Consider the following 15,497-nt stretch of genomic DNA (forward strand, 5'->3'; position numbering starts at 1 on the left):
GAAACGAACTTCACAGAAAAACTTAGGGAACAATGCGAGTACCCTCGTGTTCTATAGCAAAGGGTGTGGTCGGTGACTTGGCCCGCGGTTGGGTAACGTGGCAAGAAAGACCCTACTGTAATACTTCTGAGCAAAGGCACGGAGGGTTTGCCGCCAAGACGCGAAAGGTCTGCCTTTTTAAAACGTTTTGGGACTGGGCAGAGCTGGCGGCTACCTTGCACAGCACAGCTGCTGAGGGAAAGGAGAGCGGGAGACTTGCACCGAAAGCAGGAAGTGTGATGCAAGCTTGGGACCCAAAACCCGAAATCCTTTCTCAGCAGCGCCTCCCAAAGCCAGCCACAGCTTTCCCTAGGAGAAGGCGCAGAATTCCCAGACCCAGGCTAGCCGCACCCCATCTCCTTTCTCTTTCCTCTACTACGGCACACAGACGAGCACGTGAGCAGGGCAGCGCTTCCCAGCTGTGCCTCAGCTGACCGCCTCCTGATTGGCTGAGACAGACGTGGGCTGGGGTGGGGACTGGCCGCCTGCGTCGCTCGCCATTGGCTCTCAAGGAACCCGCCTCCCCCTCAGGTGAGGCGGGCTTGCGTGAGCGCGCTCCGGGTTTCCGCGGGCGAGCGCGCCCCGACACTCCCCCGCGCCCGCGCGCTCGCGCGCGCCTCCGCCCTTGCCCGCCCCCTGCCGCTGCCTCAGCTCCTCAGTGCACAGAACCGCCTCGTCTGAGGGGACGGGAGGATCGCCTCCGTCGCCGCTTTGGCCAGTGCGCGGGGCCGTGCCCTGACAAGCTGCCTCGGGGGAGGCTCTTCGGAGCCGGACCTGGACCCTCGTGATTGCCGCCTGCCCTCCCGCCTCTGGTCTCACGAAGGGTTTCCCGCCTCGCACCCCCACCTCTGGACGTGCTTTTCCCTCCTCCCCGCGTGCGGAGGGAGCCAGCGCTTAGGCCGGAGCGAGCCTGGGGGCCGCCGGCCGCGAAGGCATCTCGGGCACAGATTCGCCATGGAAGGCGCCGGCGGCGCGAACGACAAGAAAAAGTAAGCCCACTCCCCCGCCGGTCAGTCCTCCGCCCGCACCCCGCCCAGGCTCGCCGGCTGGCTCCGCGTTCCGGGGGGCCGCCTTTTTGTTTCTGCCTCCTGTCCCCTCCCCTCTCCCCCAGCCTCGCCGGCCGGGCTCCCCCACTGTCCACGTCGCCATCTTGTCGTGGGGGGTGGGAGACGCGTCCAAAGTGCTTGTGGGGGCCCGGCCCTGGGCCCTGCTGGCTTCTGCTCCCAGCCGCCCGGGCCTCACACGGCCCTCCCCTGCTCCCCAAAACCTCCAGCCTGGCCGGTGCCCGCTCCGAGTGGACTTCTCCGCGCCCGAAAACCCCGGGAAGAGAAATGAGACGCGGCTCGGTCGCCGCCGCTTGCACTCGAGCTTCCGCCCCTTCCCGCCCCCATCCTCTCGGGTTCCATTGAAAACTCTGCTCCGCGTCTGCCCCTGCGCGCAGGTCCTCGCTTCCTTGTGGGCGCGGGGCTCTGGATTTCCGACCCAGGGGCTCGCGTGGTCGGATGCGATCGTGCCCAGCGGTTGTCCGGCCTCGGCGGGTGCCTTTGCCTTTGTGCTTTAGGGACTTGCTGCGAGGGCCTGAGATGCTAACTTTTAGTTTACACGTGCAGGTTTGGTTTGATTTAGTTTGGTTTTAATCGCCTTGGAAAACTTGCCTAGAGTGAGAGTCGGAGTAACGGGAATTTAGAGAAATAGCAACATTTAAATGAGAACATCATAATTGGATTCTGGGGTTTCTATCACCTGTCAAGAGAGCCCAGACGTTGTAAGTGAAGTATATCTACTTCATTCATTCTGGAAGATATCTTAGTGAAAACGTAGCGTCTGGCTAAATTCAGGCAAACACTTATAATGAGATTGGAAAGAAAGTGTGATGAGAGCAAATGAAATGCAACACTAAAATGTTGCAAAATTTTTAGACCTGTCTCATTTTCCTGAAGTTGAAGTGTTCTAAAATATATTCGAAGTAAATTATCATCCTGTTAGAACTTAATGCAAGTATTTAAAACACCTTGAAGTTTGAGTCTTAAGTGGTACCTTGTAGGATTAAGAATTGTGAGTCCAACCAGTGGAATTAAGTGATTCTCTATCCACCCACCCCCAACGCTCACAGTGTTTGGTCCACTCTGGTATTTTAACCTTTGAGGAAATTATTTTAAGAAATTGAAGATTTCTGGTAAGAGTTCTGGTTTGTAGACTAGCTTTACTGTTAAGTGCCTCCACTCTTCTGGGAGGGATTAACTGCTGTAATCTGTATCAGCAGAAGATAAACTTGTTTATGTTCTTGCTATTTTGTGGATTCTTTTTTGGTCTTTATCTAATAGAATGACAAATTCTCAGTTTCTGTATATATATTTATATATATTTATACCAGAGAAAGCACGTATAAATTTCAAAAAGTGAGAAAACAGGCCCAGACTTAATTCCAAAAGTTGCAATAGAAATTAATTGCAATTAATTTTGCAGAAGTGTTTGCAAGGCTTTTGATGAAATGATGAGGCTGCTATTTTATATAAATCTAAGGCACCTCACCTCTGTGTATTGCCACTTCTCTGTCCTCATACGCTGGATCATACTTAATACTGGGCATGAAGTTATGCACCACTCTCTTTTTATATGCAATAATGTAGTCATTTCTCCTTTGCAATCCATTAGTTGAGAATAGCATAAACAGCTTTAATATTAATAAATTAGTTAGCTACTGTGCTTCATCCTCAAGTCTAAACTAGTTTTTAGATTCTCCTCAGTTCCATTTGCTGTTTTCTCCCAATTTTCTCTCTTGAAAATTTAGCAAATTTGGATCAGATTTAATGTTATTTCTTAATACAGAGGTTCTTATAACTGAAAAATTAAGTTAATAAATGGTAGGTAGCTACTGAACAACTTTTAGATGCTGTTTGTTAAAGATGCCTGTTTTTTATCCTTTTCTAACTATTTTTGAACATTTGAAAAACTGAGATTGAGGGGCAGAGGTTTTTTTTCCTTACAATTTTTCCATTTTAAATGAGCCTGTAGCATGCAGGTGGGGGAGACAAATTTATCTCTTAAAGGAGGGCTAGGAAACTCAAGCTGAAGGATTGGAAGAAGTCAGAATAGAGCTTGGGTAAGGTTGTAATAGATTTAATATAGGGAATTTCATGTTGATTCCATAATAGCAGGGATTGGACTTAATAATACCACATTAATATTGACTTTCAGATTTTCAAAGGAATGTCAAAAGGTTCATTGTTCCCTTTCAGGTTTCAGGCCAGAATCCTTAAGAGTTTTACAAAACAAATAGTTATTGGATCATTAAGTAATATCTCTGAGAATGGACCTTCCTTAACTTCCTTCTTTAACTTTGGTCATAAAAATCAAGAAGCTGTCATTTACTAGTAAACATTTTTAGTTGTTGAAGTTTTACTTTAATTTCCTTTTTGAAGAGGTTGCCTGTTAAGAGCATAGACTTTGGGCCTGACACCACTGAGTCCAGCCTTTTCATTTGTTAGCTTTGTGAGCTTGGGCAAGTTACTGAATTCTTCTGAGCCTATTTCCTCCTCTTGAAATGATTGCAATAATAGCAACCATTTTAGTGGTTACTGTGAAGATTAAATGAGATTATGCCAAGTGTTTGATTAAGGAGTCTTAGTAACAGTGTATACTTGAAAATAGGCATTACCTGTAAAGTTTTAAACTTCCACAGCACTTAAAAATGAAAACTCCCTTTTACAAGTCCTTCCAAATATTTCTTTGTGCTAATTCCTCTTCTCTCCACTTTCTTTTCTATATCTCCTAAAAAATGAAAAGACTATCATTGAATCCAGAACTTTAAAGGGGATTCTTTCCAGTTAAAACAGTACAACTCTGGATCATGTTGGCATCTAGCATCAGTTATTCTTTCTTTTCTTTTTTTTTTTTTGTCTTTTTAGGGCTGCACCCACGGCAGGTTCCCAGGCTAGGGGTCAAATTGGAGCTGAAGCCACCTGCCCACACCACAGCTCATGGGAATACCAGGTCCTTAACCCACTGAGTGAGACCAGGGATTGAACCTATGTCCTCATAGATGCTAGTCAGATTCGTTTCTGCTGAGCCACTATGGGAACTCCACATCAGTTATTCTTGAGCGTCTGATCTACTATCTACCCTATGCCCCCCTTTTCACATTCCCTTACCCCTTTGTTTTTTTCCTAAAATAGACTATTAAAAATTTACCCTGGACTTGAGAAACTAGAATCATAAACACATACACTATTCAGATGGTTCATTTTAGCAAGGTATGGACAAGACACTGCAGTCTTAGAAATGGCAGTAACTTAAAACTTTTTTCTGTCTAGATGCCACAGTTTAGAGTAGGCAATTTTTTAAACATTAATCTTTGCTAAATATGATAAGTTGATAAAATACTTCCGGTAAAGCATATAAAACCTAATGGCAGAAAAACTGTCCATATTAATTTCTCCAGAGGTAAGGTCATTGGTTTTTATCTCAAGGCAAGGCTTCAAGCCTGTATTGTTAGTCTGATTTTTGTAGCTTGATTTGTATAAAATTTATATTAGTGTACTCTTGCACATGTATGTGTTTACTGAACTATCATGTTGTTTTAGATTAAGTGTGGTAGTTCATTCCTGTGGTCCACTGCAGAGCATTTTGTGCAGTTAAGATAACATCCAATCTTCCTACCTGTTGACTTCCATTGTCTTTGCAACTCTCTTGGTGTTTGGGCTCAAGGTAAAGATTTTGTGGTCACATTCTATTGTTGTATGTTAGAATGGTGTGTAGGAGGCTGAGGGAGATTAGTTTCTTGACTGATTTTTTTGGAAGAACTTGTGGTTTATTATGTTTGATGGTGAAATTAAAAACGAATGCATGGATATTAAAATTTGGGTTAGATTACTTGTTTATGGACATATCCTCTTAAAATACAATTTTTTTAAAATACTGTCTAATATTTCTAAGAATATTAACATAGTTCTGTTTCTCAAGTGAGAGAAAGTAATCTGACTGTGTGTTGTTGGATTAGTTTTCTATTAAGAAATTGATTTTAATTCATGAGAAGAATGCTCTCCTTCCCCCCCTTCCCACTCTCTCTTTTTATTTAAATTGGGACTAATTATCTAATGGTGGATTTTACCCAGCCTTCTATTACTTGTGGTGTATGTGTTGTGTATGTTTTCTGCCTAACTAGAGGCTCAGAAAAAAAATTTAATCTAAGATAAGCCAACATTCTTGTTGCTCACCATTTTTAGTGAAAGTATTGCTATAGGCCTTGGGATTTTAAAAATAATTATATCCCTGTCGGTTGGAGCATCAAGAATTAACTATTTTGAACGTGTATTGAGCTTTATATTAAAACTCGTATTTTCTGCAATAAAAGTAATAAACCCATATCTGTTTGCCAGACATGACCCTTTTAGAAAATATAATCTAAATCTGTAAAAATAAACATTAAGTGATTACTTCTTAACTTTTTTTCCCTATAGCTTTTTGAAGTGATTGTGGGGTTTTATTAGCTGTGGATTTAAAAAATGCTTAACATGAAGGTTCCCGTATTAACCATTTCTAAGTGTACAGTTCAGTAGTGTTAATCATATTCACATTGTTGTGTAACCAGTCTACAGAACTTTTTCATCTTGTAAAACTGAATCTCTGTAACTATTAAACAACTACTCCCAATTTTCCCTTCTTCCTACCTTCTGGCAACCATCACACTACTGTTTGTTTGAATCTGACTACTAAATACCTCATAAATAGAAACACTGTTTTGTCTTTTTGTGACCAGTTTGTTTCACTTAATATAATGTCCTCTGGATTCATCCGTGTTGTAGTTTGTGTGAAAATATCCTTTTTTAAGTCTGAATAGTATATACAACATTTTATTTATCCATCCATGTTTTGATAGGTGGATAGGTTGTGTTGACAAAATAATCAATGTGTTCTATTAGAGAAATAGAAAAGAGTTTTATTTGAGCCAAACTGAGGACTGTGGCCCAGAAGCCCAGATTTCTCTGAGGAACTGTTCAGTTTTATGTCTTGTCAGAACAAAGAACATCAAACAAGTCACGGATTCATCCCTTCAAGGTTTAAACAAAAACGAAAACAAAACAGATCAGCATGTGCACAGCAAGTCAGTTTGGGCTTGGCACCTGGGAAGGCAGTCTTATCATTGAAGGAGTACCAGTGTTGGTGTTCCAAAAGGGAGGCATTTAATCTTTATTTTTAACATGGACATTCTTTACTTCTGGTCAGTGTACCCTTTTATTTAATAATTAAAGCAGATGTACAATGTATATTTGGTAGGCCACAAACAGGCTGTTTTAGTTAGCATAAAATTCAAGTTAACTCATGTATAAGCCATCCATACCTTAGTATGTGAAAATTTCTCTAATCAGTTGCTTCCATTTGTTGACTGTGTGAAAAGTGATGCTCTGAACATGAGTGTGTAAATATCTCTTTGAGATCTTCCTTTCAGTTATTTTGGATAGATCCCCAGATGGATTGCTAGATCATATGGTAACAGTTACTTTAAATTTTTTAAAGGAACAACCCACACTATCTTCCATAGTGGCTGTACTATTTTACGTTTCCACCAATAATGCACAGGGATTCCTATTTCTCCACCTCCTTGCCAACACTGGTTATTTTCTGTTTTTATCATAGTAGCCATCATAATGGATATATTGAAGTGGTTGTATTTTTAAGGATTTGTTTGTGGATAATTAACTAACGTAAAGCTGACAGCAGAGAATAGTTGCCATTGGAAGCTTTATCAGAAGTGGGGTTAAGTAACTCTAAAATGAGAATTAAGTTTTTCTAGTGACTTAGAAAGAATTGGGGTACTGTAAAGTGCCAGTACTTTTTCAGGAAATGCTTAGAGTTTAAAATGGTTTCTACCTGTTCGGTTGTTGATAAAGTCCCACTTCATTAGTAATTTTGTTTTAAAGGATTGAAAATAATAATTGTAAGAGAACTGTCCTCATGATGTGCAGTTGTTCTGGTGATCTCAGCTGTTATTTATGAGTACTTTTAGAATTTTCATTTGCCTTATAATATTAAAGATTATTTCAAAGTATGATTTTTCAAAATTTATTGTTTTGTAAATGAGATGAAAATCTAGTGACAGGTACATAATTTACTGTAGTTTTTTACCCAGTTTTGAATGTCACAGTGTACTTATCTACTAGTTAATATTGCAGTTTTCACTCATTAGTGACAGTTCCCTCTGCTTCTCTGATTTTCCTAATAGTTTCCGAGAATTTGTTTTTCCAACTGAATAATACTGTGGTAAAAATAAACATAAGGTTTAAAAGCAGAACATTTAAGTCTTTGAGTTGAAGTATGTTTTTGTTCTTATAGATCTTTTCTTGTGAATTCAAAAAGCTAAGCAAATTTCTTTAAAGTGACCCTCTCTTTTTTTCAGTTAAAATTGAAATGTTTCAATGAGTAAGATCACAAATAGACTGAATTTGAAGCTTGTGATGTAAAAGAGAATACTGGTACACAGTGACCTCTTAAATGCTTGATGAATAAATGAAACAGTGAAAGAATAACTAAATGAACAAAGAAAGCAGAGAAAGACTAAGATTTTTCAAAAGTGTTTTTTTGGAAGTCATTGCTCTTCTCTGTCCCACTTTTCTTAGGAATTTTTCTTGTTTGGGAATTTCTTGCGCTACTTTAGAACTTTCTAGAATCTTGAATTTTAATTTTTTTGTCATTTAAAAATATTTAGATTATCTATTAAAACCCAGTTAGAAAACACATTTTGTTAATAAATATAGCCATTGCAACATGTACTGCCTTGAAAGTAACTCAGGACCCTATTCTTAAAATTAGTGCCTGCCAATTCTATATATTCAGAAAACTGATTAAAAGGTTTACTTAAAGAGGCATATGTGTATGGCTGCAGAAAATCAGCTAGGTAAATGTGGAAAGTATCTTTACCCTTGTTTCATCTTTAGCAAACATCTCTGAAGTATACTCTCAATTTCTAGAAAGTTTAGGCCATTTTATACACTAGCAGTATTTGAGAGTGCCCTTTTCTTGTATTTATCATCGTTAAAGTTTGTTTTTAATGAAACACTGGCAGTTTTAAGTGTATTCGGATTCTTTTTATTGCAAGTGATGAAACACAATTCAAACGAATCTGGGGAGTGGGCAGGGAGGCTGTTACTGGCTCACACAATCTAGCTTTGGTTTAAGGAACAATTAGACCCAGAGTCCTAAGTGATGTCCTTAAAGTATAATCCCAGGCTTTCTCTTGAGTATTACTTGGCTTACATTTTGCTCAGTTTGCATGTTGGCCTCATTCTGCCACTGTTAGGTTATATGGTATGATATATGGCCACTAAGCATTCCCATGCCTGCATCCATACAGTTTGTGATGATTTTAAAAAAAGAAAAGAAACTCCCTCTGTGTAATAGTATCCACATATCAGTTTCCTGGATGAATGAGTTTTTCCTGCTTGGACTGTTCTTTTTTAACTATGTCAGTGGGGTTTCCTGATTATATGAGTCAGATGCCTTTTTGCAGATTCTTCGATTGTCTTGATGTATACTATTATCTCCTTATATAGGACTCTTTATCGGTGCTGCTATCCTAATGAAAGGGCTGTAGGTTTTTGTTGCAAATCACCTGAATTCATATTCTTTAGTTTTCCATCAAGCATAGTCATTCAACAACTGTTCTTGTTGTGCCTTTGGGAAAGCTTAAAATCTCTTCTATGGACTAGGGCTTTCATTTCATTTCCTTAAGAAAGATGTAGTAATGACTCATGGCTAAGAGCGTTAAAAATGAGGATAAAAATGAGGATAAAAATGATATTAACCCATGTGGAACAGTCGTAACAATTCTTGGCATGAGGTAAGGACTTAATAAACTAGAAACCATAATTATGTTCATATTATTATTATATTTATTAAATTGTTTACAAAAGAGTTTCACTCCCTTAAAGTCTGACAATGTTACTTAGAATCCTTCAAGTCTTCTTTAGTACAGTCTGACAAATGCTGATGTCCTTTTAAGCCAAACCACCAGTGAACATATAATAGTGGTAGAATAGTTAGTGTAGCTTTTCCTTTGTATTGATTTTTTTCCCCCCAATGGATATTTGGCCTTTGAAAGTTAAATGAATATACTTGTTTTGTGTGTGTATACTTTTTAGTCTAAAATAATAATTTTCTACATTGTTAATAGTAAAGGAAGAAAAATATTCTCAAGGATATTTATTTGGCTGTTAGAGGATGGGAAATTAAGAACCCCTACTTTTCTGTGCTCTCTGGGTATCAGAAATTCATTAAATGTCTTTTAGTCTGTTTCCAGAGGAGAGTTGGAAATTGCCTGCCTTTGCAGGTAATACCATAGCTAAAATATTTAAATGGGTTATATGTCAAACTAAAAGGGCCTTTGTTGTGAGTGGAGGAAGAGATATTTTCTTGGCAAATATGAAGAGGTTGATTTATTTCAATCATTCAAAATTTTTTTCACCCCTAGACCACTACTCTATCACCTAACCACCATGGCCTATAACACATTATTGCACATTCATTTATTCAGCGGGTATTTGTGTATCTAATTTGTCAAGCAGAGCATTGAATTGTCGATGGCTTGGGCCATGTTTGAATATTAAGTTTTTGGTGTTAATTGATTAATCCATTACAAAAGGCTTGTTCCATCTTTCATTTTTTTTAGCACAGTGTGATCTTAAGTTTTAAGGTTCTTGCAAAATAATTGACTTTGGGATTTAAGTTTTATTATTTTAATATTAACCATCACAGGAACATCTTCTATAATTTTGTTTACTAATTTGCTAGTGTGCTGTGAGAATTTTCTTAGACACACCAAAAACACTCTTGCAATACAGTGTGTTCATTTTTGGCAGCTTTAAATGTTAGAAAGTTCTTTATTCCAGTATTTCTCAATCTTGACTAATGTTTGGGTCTCTTTTGGAGCACAGTAACACTTGTGAATCTCTGAGATGTGCCCAGTGACCTCAGTCTGAGTATACCACGTTTAAAAATGTAGCCCTATTCCTCTTATTGATCATTTGGTACCAGTTTGATCATAAACAAGTGCACCCTCAAACACAAAATGCTTGTAGCAAAAGTAGAGTCCTGTATAGAGATCATTGGGTGATCCAGAACATGCTTTTTCTTTTCTTTTTCTTACATTGCCACCAAAATGAGAATAGAGCTTTTAAATTCTCATAGTTTACCTTCAGCATTACTTTAACTCTGTTGAGCAAAATCCTGCCATGTTGTAACTCCCAGTAGGTACTCTCTGGAGTTGCATAAATTACCATATCTGCCTTCTCTGTGAGATCTTTTTCAAATATCTGAAGGGAATTATTCCTATTCCTAAGTAAAAAAATCCTTATATTTCTTTAATTTTTAAAAATACAGGAGTTCCTGTCGTGGCGCAGTGGTTAACGAATCCGACTAGGAACCATGAGGTTGCAGGTTCGATCCCTGCCCTTGCTCAGTGGGTTAAGGATCCGGCATTGCCGTGAGCTGTGGTGTAGGTCGCAGACGCGGCTGGGATCCTGCGTTGCTGTGGCTCTGGCCTAGGCTGGCAGCTACAGCTCCGATTCGACCCCTAGCCCGGGAACTTCCATATGCCGTGGGAGCGGCCCAAGAAATAGCAAAAAGACAAAAAAAAAAAGTTAAGCATCTGATCTGTGGAAAGGCATAGGCCATGTTAAATACAGAGACATCAGTCTAGGTGGAATCTGAGAGCCGCCACTTACTAATAGTGTTACTTATCCCCATTTTATTGACAAAGAAACAGGGTCAGAGGGTTGGTTGAAAATTTATTTGATAACATTGGGTAGGATAGATTCATGTAGGTGGAGAGCCAAGACATTTGCTTCAGGAGAGCTCTTTTGTCATCATTTCCAGAATATCATGGTCAGGCTTTAGAACTAAATAGGAAAAATCCTCAGGGTATGATTTCTGTGTGTATGCTTTCATTCTGATACATGCTTTTCCCTATTATCTAAGAACTTGATTATTATAACTTATATATCTTGTTATATTTAAGGAAATAATTAAAGGCACATTTTTCTGAATATACACATAGTTTAATGTCACTGACCTTTATTTCCAGTCTAATTCTGTTACTATCAGAAAGCCTATAACAAGAGAAAACACAAAGGCATTTACAAGCTGAGAGGAAGGTAATGCAAAGGGAGAAGAGTGGTAAGAGTAGGTGAGGTGTCCAGCTGTTACTCGTGGACATTGGACAGTGAGTCTCAATCTTTTGATGCTTGGGGTATTCATAAAAAGATTAAAAGGTGATTTTTAAAAAATTATCTTGGAGAATTGAAAAATATTCCACTGTTATCACATTTTTCATTTGGTCATCTTTAAAGCCTAATCATGCTCTGATCTTTTTGAGAAAAAGTTACTGGTTTTTATTAAGTACACACTTTGTTACTGGCTTGTCATTGAATTGTACCTCTAGCTACATATATTGCCCAACCCACTCAGTTCAGTGTTCTGCCAGACAAACATAGTTGTCATGGTATGTGTATTTAAGTTGCAGCTACAAATAAATTTTTCTCATTTTTCAAATTTTCTGGCTAACCCGCTAAACCCCTACTATAAGACCTGCTGATTGTTCTCAAACTTCTGTGGCTTAAGAATCACCTAAGTGTTTAGTTAATATAAGAATCTCCAGATACTCATTCCCAGAGATTCTGATTTGGTAAACTTAGAATGGGACTCACAAACTGTAAACTGTACAGGCACTCATGGATAAAAACACAAACCTTGGAACAGCTAAGAGTACTCATTAGAATCATCTGAAAGTTATTTTTTATTTTTTTATTGTTTTAATTGGATTTCATCAATTCTTTCTTCCAGCTTTATTGAGATGTAGTTGACATATAGCACTGTATAAGTTTAAAGTGGATAGCATGATGATTCAACTTATAGGCATCATGTGGTGATTACCACAGTAAGTTTAATGAACATGGATCATCTCATATACATATAAAATAAAAGAAAAAGAAAAAATGTTTTTTTTCTTGTGATGAGAACTCAGGATCAATCTCTTAAACTTTCATATGTAGTGTACAGAAGTGCTCTTTTTTTTGCTTTTTAGTGTCACACTCATGGCATATGGAGGTTCCCAGGCTAGGGGTCCAATCAGAGCCACAGCTGCTGTCCTACACCACAGCTCATGGCAACACCAGATCTTTAAACCACTGAGTGAAGCCAGGAAATGAACCCTCAATCTCATGGTTCCTAATCAGATTCATTTCCACTGCTCCATGATGGGAGTTCCACAGCAGTGCTAATTTATTAACCGTGATGCACATGGAAGATTGTATTTTATTTTATTTTATTTTTTTGTCTTTTTTGTCTTTTTGTCTGTTGTTGTTGTTGTTGTTGTTGTTGCTATTTCTTGGGCCGCTCCCGCGGCATATGGAGGTTCCCAGGCTAGGGGTTGAATCGGAGCTGTAGCCACCGGCCTACGCCAGAGCCACAGCAACACGGGATCCGAGCCACGTCTGCAACCTACACCACAGCTCACGGCAACGCGGGATCGTTAACCCACTGAGCAAGGGCAGGGACCGAACCCGCAACCTCATGGTTCCTAGTCAGATTCGTTAACCACTGCGCCACGACAGGAACTCCTTTTTTTTTTTGTCTTTTTTGTCTTTTTGTCTGTTGTTGTTGTTGTTGTAGTTGTTGCTATTTCTGGAAGATTGTATTTTAAACAAACATGCCAGGCTAACAATTTGAATTTCCAAGGTTGGGATCTAGGCACAGATACCTGGGTAAAAGGGTCCGTTGGTGACTGTGATGCATACCATAGGTCAACCATTGATTAGACTAAGTCCTTATTGTATTTTATAATTACTGAGTTCTAAGCATGTGGCAGTGTTAATGTCTTAAAGGTTGGATGTGTTTCCTGTGTTTCGTAAAACACTTGGGCAGATTTTTAAAGAGAAAGTAATAAACAATTTTTGAGTGTTGATGTACAGTTTTTTACTTCTCTGGGCATTTTTTAAACGACACATAGAAATATTTTCTTAGAGCAGAGGGACTTGAAGTATTCTCCAGATCAGCATCTTTGGTATTACCTGCTAACTTATTAGCATTGGAGATTTTCAGGCCCCATCTTGCCTTTCAGATTGTAAACTCTGTGATGCAAGCTAAAATTTGAGAACCTCCATCTTAGAGTAATAGCTGCTCATTTTTTGTTTTATTTATCTAGTACTTTATATATTAGGAGATCAGAGGGGGGGTTTTTGGTTTTGTTTTGTTTTTGACAGGCTCAATGTCAGTTCTGAACTGAGAGAGTTAATTTAAACCACTAGTTAATAATAATCTAAAAACAAAAGCAGGAATTCTGGTGCAGCAGTCCAGGGATCTGGGATTGTCACTGCAGTAGCTTGGGTTGCTGATGTGGTGCAGGTTCAATCCCTGGCCAGGGATCTTCCACTAGCTGCAGGGTCAGCCAAAAACAAAGCAAAACAAAAGCATATTCTTTTAAAAACAGAATTTCAGAGTTCCCGTTTTGGCTCAGTGGTTAATGAACCCAACTAGTATCCATGAGGACTCAGATTCAATCCCTGGCCTTGCTCAGTGGGTTAAGGATCTGGCATTGCCCTGAGCTGTGGTGTAGGCCTGCAGCTATAGCTCCAATTCAACCCCTAGCCTGGGAACTTCCATATGCCCCAAGTGCGGCCCTGAAAAGACAAAAGGACAAAAAAAAAAAACCCCAGAACTTCAATACCCCAAAATGTAAACAGATGTAAGTCTGTTGGCTAATTCATACATTTAATTAATGCATAAATAGAACGTTTATTATCTTAGATGTGATATTGATTTCATTTTCAGAATGTACCCTCTAATTTAAAACAGTGATTCTTTTTTCCTCTCTTTCTTTCTTTTTTTTTTTTTTTTTTTTGTCTTTTGCCATTTCTTGGGCATATAGAGGTTCCCAGACTAGGGGTCTAATCGGAGCTGTAGCTGCCAGCCTACGCCAGAGCCACAGCAACTCGGGATCCGAGCCGCGTCTGCGACCTACACCACAGCTCACGGCAACGCCAGATCCTTAACCCACTGAGTAAGGCCAGGGATCGAACCCACAACCTCATGGTTCCTAGTCAGATTCGTTAACCACTGAGCCACGATGGGAACTTCTCCTCTCTTTCTTTACTGCAGCATTAGGAAGTCGAATATTAAAACCAAGCATTTTTGTGAGGTTATTGAAAAGTGAATAATCCATCTTTTCTCTAACCATGGGTATTTAAGAGATATTGCCAAGTTAGTAAGATAATGATTATCTAAACCAAGGAATTTTTAAGTTGCTTTCAAAAATAATACAAATACATGTATCCTTATTATTTTTTTTTTAGAAACAAACCATTTCACCTTTTTTTTTTAATTTCAGATTAATTACTAAATGGTGAATGTCAAAATCTGAAAATCAGATTAGAATGAAAAATTGAAGATACCAAATTATATTGCTTACTCAGTTTTTACTTTCCATTTCCTAAAAAGAAATATGATTGTTCTTGCTTTATTCCAAAATGAAGAAAAATTTTAACTTGCTTTCAGTTAGTCTTTTTGGGAAAAAGTTTAAAAGTTAGATGACCACTTTTAGATTTTTCTGACAAGTTAAGGTGCATTGATAGTGTTAGTTCAATGGTGAATTTTTCTTAAAGTACAAAGTAATCTGCGATTTGGCCATCTTGAAACTGCTATTGTTAAGGTTTGTAAACTTTGCTAACACTTTGTATCATTGTATGTGTCTGGATTTATCTGTGCACTTATAGTTTATACATTTATTTGTATACATATACATGCATTACATACCCACAGAAAATGGATTCATATTTAAATTTTGTTGTAGAGCCTGCTGTTTTTGCATATTAATGTATTGTAATATCTTCTATAAGCAGAGATAAATTTTTGTAGACTTTGCTGTGTCTCCTAAAATTTTGTTGCTTGGTTTTGTGGGAAGATTATTTCTATGACTAATGTTTTGTCAGAGATTGTTTCAGGTAACTGCTATTGAATAAAGACAAGAAATATAAAGATACATTTGTTCTAGAATGTAAGCTCCATGGGGGTAAGAACTTGATTCACACTGAGAACAGTGTCTGGCTCATAGAAGATGACCAAGAAATATTTGTGGAGTAAATGATTGGTGTTCTCTAACATGAGCATCCTAAAAGTTCATTGATTGGAACTCAGAAGACATTTTTCTGGAGAAATTAATTATAAATAAAAGCTAACTAGCTCTCTTGAAAATGTAATTTATATTTAATTTGAAATGTTTAATTTTTGCTGTTTTATCCATTGAGGGATTTTTTTTTTAATTAAACATTATCTATTTGAGGTATTCTGCTTTTGCAACAATTACCAGGTGAAAATTATAACAACAAATCCTATTTATGATGAGAATACTCCTTATAATAAATACAAAATACTTGTCTAAAGGTAACCCTCTTGGAAAAAAAAGCCAATCA

At 38.4% G+C, this 15,497-nt stretch overlaps 1 protein-coding gene across 1 annotated transcript in view; it reads left to right on the forward strand.

Annotated features, from left to right (window-relative positions):
* The first annotated feature begins 655 nt into the window (after positions 1 to 655).
* The window catches only part of HIF1A (hypoxia inducible factor 1 subunit alpha), a 50,207-nt gene continuing 35,365 nt past the window's right edge, over positions 656 to 15,497 (forward strand). The window contains exon 1 of the mRNA XM_047767489.1: positions 656 to 1,028. Within this exon, the coding sequence (XP_047623445.1) occupies positions 994 to 1,028 (35 nt within the window). The 5' untranslated portion in view covers positions 656 to 993. The remainder of the gene's footprint in view (positions 1,029 to 15,497) is intronic.

Source organism: Phacochoerus africanus, chromosome 2 (assembly GCF_016906955.1).
Source record: "Phacochoerus africanus isolate WHEZ1 chromosome 2, ROS_Pafr_v1, whole genome shotgun sequence".
Classification (NCBI taxonomy): domain Eukaryota; kingdom Metazoa; phylum Chordata; class Mammalia; order Artiodactyla; family Suidae; genus Phacochoerus; species Phacochoerus africanus.